Source organism: Camelina sativa, chromosome 16 (assembly GCF_000633955.1).
Source record: "Camelina sativa cultivar DH55 chromosome 16, Cs, whole genome shotgun sequence".
Lineage (NCBI taxonomy): Eukaryota > Viridiplantae > Streptophyta > Magnoliopsida > Brassicales > Brassicaceae > Camelina > Camelina sativa.
Window position 1 is genome coordinate 15,958,472 of NC_025700.1, and position 8,538 is coordinate 15,967,009.

Genomic DNA, 8,538 nt, shown 5'->3' on the forward strand with positions numbered 1-8,538 from the left:
AAAAAAAAAAAAAAAAAAAAAAGCACTACAATAACACAAAACAGAACAAGAGGAGATAGAAACAAATTCAAAAGCTTTACCTTGTAATCGAGGTAAATGAGTATAGCTACTGAGAAGACTTTCACACGTCTCCTATAAATGTTTCCCCAACCCATTGATGCAAATTTGTGAAAGAGTCTCTTAAAACTTGCTGAGAGTCTAACAAAAAACGAAACGATACAACCCAACACTAGTGACCACCACCGTTTATTCTACAACAAAATCAGATCATAAAAGAGAGATTTTTTCAGTTACCCAAGTCCTAGAATCAAGAGAAAACAAAGAACCCAGATCGTAAAATGATAAATTGGAAGATTAGAAAACAGAATTAAAGAAAACAAACAAGAAAACAAGAGAACCCAGATCGTAAAAATGAGATTTTTATTATACCTGGAATGAGCCAGAATTGATTCCACGAAATCGCGAACTCCGCATTAATATAAATATAATAAATAAATGCGTGAATTAGAAAATTCTACGTTTTGAATAATCTTTTTCAAAAAGCTCAAAGCTTTTTTTTTGTTGTGTTAGGTGAGGTGAGAGAGCTCAGCGTAAGATATTGAAAGAAGAAGACAAAGAAAAGAAAGATCTACACGAAGATGAAAAAACGCGTCATGCGTTTTGTTGAAATGAAACGAAAACAAAAACAAAAACAAAAGCCCCCGCGAAGCAATGAATCTATACCGTAGATTCTTGTGAGACCCACGCATCTCTCTTTTGTCTGATTCTCTTGGGCTTTTAGGCCCATTAGCCCAAGTTCTTATGATCCTAAATGGGCCACGTCATCTAATGCCTGTCACGGTAGATGCGTTTAGTAACCAACCGACCTACATTTATAAGCCACACATGCCACATGAATTATGATGATTTTCGAGTAAATTTATTTTTTCAGAAAAACTAACATAACAAAACATTAATTAATTAACATTTATATAATATTAGTTTAATTTCATGCAAGGTGAAACACTGATTAGAAAATGATTAGTTTCATGATAACTTAAGATAATTCATTTATAATTCGCATATAATATCTACGTTGTTGCATGGAAACTTTTTTTAGTTTCGTTTCATCTTTCCGGAACAATATATTCACAAATAATTATATACTACCTATTTCATATAAATGGTAGCTAACAATTTAGAATGCTATAGAAGCATTAAACTATACGAAAACTCGTGTCCAAATATGGTTTCATCAAATCCACTCTTTCTTATTCTTCTTCTTCTCTTCATTGTATTAACTCATAGCTCTAGCCTTGATGATGATCTCCCGAATGATCAACCAAATGGCTTCTTTTTACCTTTCGAGTCAAATCTTTACGTTGAGATCACCATCGGAACCCCAACGCGAACTTTTAACCTCAAACTAGACTCTTCTACACATCTCACATGTCTCGATAATGATGATGACCACCAATGCTCACTCTCGGACAAATCTTCCAACACTTTCTCTAAAATCTCATGCAATAGCTCTTCTCTCTGTCCTCATGTCTCAACCAATTCAACTGACCATTACAACGCAACAACAACGAATATAACGTCTCTCTCTCTTCTCTGCACGCCTTCAGATTTTTGCCGTTACGAAGCCTCTCCCTCTAGCTCCGGCTACCTTGTCTCCGACACACTTCAGTTGACTTCCTCAATCACTGACCAAGAAAACTCCCTCTCCATAGTTCGAGGGTTTGTCTTTGGCTGTGGGACTAGTAACCGTGCTTCACCGGAGGAAGACGGAGGTGGCGTCGACGGGAGAGTGAGTCTAACTACTCATCGTTTCTCACTCCTGTCACAGCTTCGTCTCACAAGATTTTCACACTGTCTATGGCCTTCCACCTCGGGGTCGCGTAACTACATCCGTCTTGGATCAGTGGCTGCGTACGGCGGCGATATGATATTGGTTCCGATGTTAAACACGACGGGGACGGAAGCTTACTCGTATCACGTTGCTCTCTTCGGGATCAGTCTTGGCCAACAGAGGTATATAAATATATCTTTTACTGATATTTTGATTATACTTTTGGATTAGTCTATTTTAGACCTAGTTAACATGGTTACGTATAATTAAACAATCTGATATAATATACGATTTCACAGGCTCAACCTCTTGAGAGAACTAAATACTTAAACAGCAAGCTCATTAATCACAGTGAATGTAATTGTTTTCCCGCAATCACACATCTTTAAGCAATTGCTATATATATATATATATATATATATATATATATATATATATATATATATATATATATATATATATATATATATATATATATATATATATATATATATATATATATATATATATATATATATATATATATATATATATATATATATATATATATATATATATATATATATATATATATATATATATATATATATATATATATATATATATATATATATATATATATATATATATATATATATATATATATATATATATATATATATATATATATATATATTGATGAACAAAACTTATATTCTTATACGAGTTCTTAGTTAAATAAGTTTTTAATAAGAGAAAAAAATTATTCAGTCATTAAATTCATTTTATTGATTAACTGATGTTGCTCTAATGTAGACTTTACGGTTTTGCTTATAATGAAAGAACCATCAACAGTATGAGATCGTTCTTTCATTAGAAGCAAAACCATATAAGTCTCCATTAGGGTGTTATGGAAAAATTATTCAGTAAAATTTATCAGATGTGACCTATCCTAGCCATTATATTTGGGTTTCGATTGTTTGTTTGCTAAGAAATTTGGTATCCCCATGTAAATTTATTCAGTTTTAATTATTCGCAAATATATCTTAAAAAGAATAATAATATTTTATATCGATCTAAGAAATTTATATTTTATCATCTTCACATAAAAATGCAAATGAGGGAGCAGCGTTTGAAACAAACATGTTTTTTTCTTTGTTTGTAAATGTTAATCCATTATATATGTTTCTCACAAACTTTTTTTTTTTTCATCAGAATAAGCAATGAGAGTAGTGGAATAGCAATAGATATCGGGACGTACTACACAAGTCTAGAGCCATCACTCTACGAGGAGGTGAAAGAAGAGCTAATGACGCAGATTGGACCAACGATCGTGTACAAAGTGAACGAACTAATGTGTTTCACAACCGAGGTTGGCTTCGACATAGATTCATTACCCAAACTCACTCTCCATTTCCAAGGTTTCGATTACACAATCTCAAACAAAGGACTTTATCTCCGAGACAGCCCATCTTCTCTCTGCACGGCTTTGGTCAGATCGTCCATGGAAAATGAGGAAAGGGTTAATGTGCTTGGAGCGTCGGCTCTTGTTGATCATGCAATTGGGTATGACACTTCACAGAGGATGCTTGCCTTTCAACAAAGGGATTGTTTGGCCGATTTCGTAGATGGTACGTAGGTGAGTTTTAATTATTTGTCTTTATGACCTAAATATTTGTAGACATGATCATAGCAAAGACAATGTTCGTGATTATTTTAATAAACACAACTTCCGACGCAAAGCATTGCACATGACTTATAAATTAGGACAAAATGCTCAATATTAATTTTTCATTTATTTCTAAAGTTAACACTTGTAAAAATATTTACCAAAATAAACAACGGAGTCATGTGTAATTACTATTCAGGGATCTCGAGTCAAAACTCAAAACGATCTTCGAAATATGTGGTAACACCGTAACTAACTTTCGCATGGTCGGTACATGTAACTGTAAGTATCTAAGCCCTTTAGCTACTATAGTTTAGTAAAACTCATTGTGTTTATAAGAAATAATCAACTAATTATCAGATTAATAGATATGTTTTTGTCTTTTTGACATTAGAAGAAAAGCTTATCGATTAGTAGTAGTAGATAACATTTCTAGAATATATGTTGCGGTGATGCCATAAAGATGACTAATGCTACTAATTCAATAAATGACAAATCAAAACAACAAATCATATCCCTAACAAATGATGAAAAAGTTGATTCAAAAACATTATCTTAGCTTTGAGGCTTAGATACTTACATGTACCGACCAACATATATGGCAAGGACATAGGGGCGGTGCAGTTGTTGGCGGCCGCCACACCTTTTTGCTTCCATTTCTGTGTTTTTTTTTTCATTTACTTAAAAACTAAGCTATATCTATATCCATTTGTATAAAACAATTTAGCGTCCATCCATATCTATGTCTGTGAATCTGCGATCAATAGAAGTTCTCAGAAGAAAAAAAATGTTCTAAAATGTAGTTGTTGTTTAATGCCTAGTTAAGCTATACTAATACCCTACAACAATACTGGTTTTATTAATTGTTACCTAGACAAGTGTATATATTTAGGTAGTCGAATCTTCTTAAATAAATTTAAAATCAATTTTGAGATCTATAACTAAACATCATGGACTATTTAACCAAATCGAATCCACTACAACTAAAAACACCAGTTTATATATGCTATATTCTTTGAGCAATAAGTAAAGGTCACTAAACCCATGCTGAAGTCAAGTCCTCCTTGTGACACTCTTATTATTATTAAAGAATTAGGCCTTCTTTCAAATATATATATTATTAGAGAACAATTGTTTGAACTCTCTGAACGTGATCGGTTGTGTGCGAGTTAAGAAGTAGGACTCTAAAGTACTAGTATATTGGTGGTTATATGTAACTGACAAGCGTTATAAGATTGACGGTAAATATAATTGACCATCCCATTTACATATTGCAAATTTCGGACAAACATGAATATATAAATTCCTGTTTGTATAAATCTGTCAAATAAAAGTATATCTCTCATCTCTGTAATGTTTCTTTTATTAATATTCTTCTTTTGGTTTTTCTTGATTCTTATTTAGCATCGAGGCCAATCACCACTAATGCAATAATTCCTTTGACTTCAATATATTTGTAAACAAGTAAAACATATATTTGGTTCAAAGTAGTGGACCAATACGCGCACCACCTAATTATATATTCCGCTCCCTTTCCATGCGGTTCCTTTCGGAAACATTAAACATCAATTATATCGAATGATTGTTTATGTGTCGATACTAATTTGTTTACAACTTTGTAAACAAATTTCACATATGAGATGATCAAATAAACTTGTCTGAATTCTTTTATTACCAATAAACTTGATCCACCTAATGTAAAGATTTTGAGAAGTGTACAAGATATTATGAGTGGATAGTGGAAAGGCCGTGCAGTGAGAAAGGCCGAGTCTTTTGACATTATAACATAATTACCTTTATGTTGAGCACTACAGCCACTTGCTATAGGAATCTCCAGCTGATGGTCGAATATTTATATCACCAAATATGTAAATGTATATAATATTGGAACGGAGTATAGAACTTATATGTCTCTCTTATAAATACTTCCTCTCCTCCACTCCCTAAACGCACCACAAAACCACACACTCATATTGATGTACTTGAAAATCTTGATGGACATGTGAGCCCAACGGAGTAGAATTACATGACGTGGAGTAGAGTATAATGCAGCCAAGGATGACTTGCCGGAACATTGTTAATCATGCATATATGGTGATAAACATATTTCTGGCAAGTTGTCCTTCGGCTACATTTTGCTCTCTTCTTCTCATGCAAACTCTCCTTGGGATATTCTATATTTTCTTTCTTTCAAATCAACGATGTCAAACGTATTAACAAGATGTTGGTATTGATCAGAAACTCCATCAACGGTATGAGACTATATACAATCATGTCTACTTATTTTTCGTTTAAATGGTCCAACACATGTTCGAAGCGAGCTTAAGAAACTAAGGTACATATACATATTTTTATATACATGCATACATATACATCATGATGAAGTATATTATACTGATATTAAAACTACTAGAGTGAATCCAATCTGAGAAACAGATTTGATCTTCATATTTTTTTTAAAATGTAACGCGTTTTATCGAATTAAAATCTGTGGGCAAAAGGGTTGGCGGATCTACTCTGCATAAATCGTTTCACATGTTTAAAATTTTCTTCTAATGTAGTCAGAATAGGATTGTCCTTAAGGTTTTGGGGACCAAAAACAAAACCCTTAGGCTTGCAATAGAATATATGATTCTAACCTCTGAAGGAACGAACCGGCTAGCATTGACGGTCCTAATATAAACGTTACTTCCCAAGAGTTACAACACACGTACAAGAGCGGATGAAAAATACAAAAAAGATTTTAGCATGCTCCACCTATCAACCCCTCGCAGGTTGTTTTCTTGGTGATCAGCTCAGATGTAATTTTACGTAACAATCAAGGAAAATATATAAAAGCGACGAAGAAAAGAGAAAAGAAGCCGAAATTTGTGGAATATGTTGAAATGTGCGTTGTCGGTTTTGGGAATCTAAGGTACTGTGAGCCGACAAAAGTAGAGATGTAATAAAGATTTTTGGTCAGGCAATCATAAATCCAAATCTTTGTGCATTTTAACAATGACACTCATCATCACTTTCCTCTTTTAATATGTCTCAGCTTTTTAGTTACGTGCGTTATCATCATGTTTCCTATATCGTATTCGTATCCTCTCCTCTATCTTATACAATCTGCGGGGCATATTGAAAAAACCGGATAGCACAAAAACAAAACGTCACCGTTTACATGGGTAAGCAAAGCCACTCAGTTTTGATTGTTTTATATGAATGGTATCACAAGGCGCATCTCTTCATTCACACTAAATTAAGTTTGCAAGCTAAACAAGGAATTTTAAGTTAAGGTTGCCGTAGCGACTTTTGGCTTCACAAGTTTATTTATCTTAGGTTCATACACTGGATCCATCGAACCAATATCAAAAGGGAAAAGGTTATATATTGCTTTGCTAACCTTAAAACTTCTAAAACTAGTATGTTAATATCTTAACTTGAAAATTTAACTCTAGAAATTTCCTAAGATATAAATGTGTCATGCACTGATGCACCTACTTAGAGAAGAGGAAAAATGCATCTCAAATAGTCATGCTATACACGTTAGTAATACTATTAATGTACTTTCGTCTCTACTAATGTCTACTAATAAGTTCACTCACACTTACTCATCCATGTAGTCATACGTAAGATATTATACTAAATTCATTTCAGTGGACGATTTTTTTTCTCTTTTTTAATTTGCGTGTGAATTGAGTTTTACAAAATTAATGATACGCCCCAGTTTTGACATTTTGTATGGTTATATACATCTTTACGCGTCGATCAATATGGATTTACGTTTACGTATGTTTCTTAGTGGGGACGAATGAGTGACACTCGAGATTCAAGTTGATCGAGACTAGGCATGTACAAAGAGAGATGCAATTGGCACTAAAAAAATTATCTTAATACTGCTGTATTTGTCGGAAATATCATGGTCTCCATTAAGTAGGAATTTAATATAGTATCATATAATATTCATGAAAATAGTAGTGGTCCGGTCGATATAAAATCCAAAGATTTGATTTAGGAAAGTGAGAAATTGAGGAAAGATATGAGAACGAGAAGGTGGCGGTCTTACCCAAAATGGATAAGGCCATTAAAAAGATTCGAGCCTATGAAGAATATAGATATACATATGAATGTGTAAGTATCTATATAATGGATATTATCATATTAACAGTTAAATTAAAGTTGTGAGCCATTGATCCCCCCAGCTTGCGTTAGCTTTTGGTTTTGCAAGTTGACTAGTTGACATACACACTGACACATAAAAGTACATCTGTAATATACCACCAAATTATGTTAGGTCGGTCATATATGTATATCATTATTAACAATAATGTACAAACATATATATATGCATGCACTCAATCACTCATCATTTGAACATAACCTTTAAGCCATAGATAATATTGTTCTTGCTTTGATTTCAACTTCTCGGGGGTTATGAGTTAACTTTCACATTTTGGGAGTTGTAAGTTAGTTAGTGTAACTTAAAATCTCGACCTCTATTGGTTGTTCTATTGGTGTTTGTTTTTTTTGTGTGTTTTTCTCTCGTATTCGTAGATATTAATGGTAGATTTTGATATTTCTGACTTTTTTCTGTAATTTTTTTTCCACAAACTTGAAATTGGTATAAATATTTAATATTGTTAGTATAGAGGAGATGTATATTGAAAGATAGTTATGTAATTAGTTATAGCAAAACCCTTATGTCGAAAGCTATATATATTGTAACCATATACATTAATACATTCAAGCTCTCGCCGTCGCCTCTTCTTCTTCTTTCTCTCCTTTTTCCCTGCTTTTTCTTCATGGCTGCTTCACCATCCGACGTTATTCTCACTGTTTCTGCAATAACTCTTCATAATATCAACATCTACTTTTTCGTCATGGCTGCTTCACTGATACTAAGATTTTTGTGTCTCCTAGTAGGTTCAATTAACCTTATGCGTTGTAATACTTAAGGTGTCAATCCAGTTGGGAAAGTTTACTATCACTCAAAATGCAATCAAGATGTCACAAGTTAAGCCAATTCAAAGAGTGTTTTTATCTAACAGTCCTAGAATGATCAAAATGCGAAACAGAA

At 33.0% G+C, this 8,538-nt stretch overlaps 2 protein-coding genes across 2 annotated transcripts in view; one reads left to right on the forward strand and one right to left on the reverse strand.

Moving 5' to 3' along the window:
- Positions 1 to 663, reverse strand: part of LOC104750728 — a 6,335-nt gene extending 5,672 nt beyond the window's left edge. The window contains exons 1-2 of the mRNA XM_010472567.1: positions 430 to 663; positions 81 to 251 (exon numbers count right to left, since the gene is read on the reverse strand). Coding sequence (XP_010470869.1) covers positions 81 to 251; positions 430 to 474 — 216 coding nt within the window. The 5' untranslated portion in view covers positions 475 to 663. The remainder of the gene's footprint in view (positions 1 to 80; positions 252 to 429) is intronic.
- LOC104753706 (probable aspartic protease At2g35615) lies at positions 1,226 to 3,449 on the forward strand. Its single transcript, XM_010475921.1, has 2 exons — positions 1,226 to 2,013; positions 3,026 to 3,449. The coding sequence occupies exons 1-2, from the start codon at positions 1,226 to 1,228 to the stop codon at positions 3,447 to 3,449; spliced, it is 1,212 nt and encodes a 403-aa protein (XP_010474223.1).

What these genes read in the sequence shown, in the direction of transcription:
- LOC104753706 (XM_010475921.1), top strand. Translation starts at nt 1,226, where the DNA reads ATGGTTTCATCAAATCCACTCTTTCTTATTCTTCTTCTTCTCTTCATT. An exon ending in ATCAGTCTTGGCCAACAGAG is followed by an intron (nt 2,014 to 3,025) that starts GTATATAAATAT and finishes TTTTTTCATCAG; the next exon opens with AATAAGCAATGAGAGTAGTG.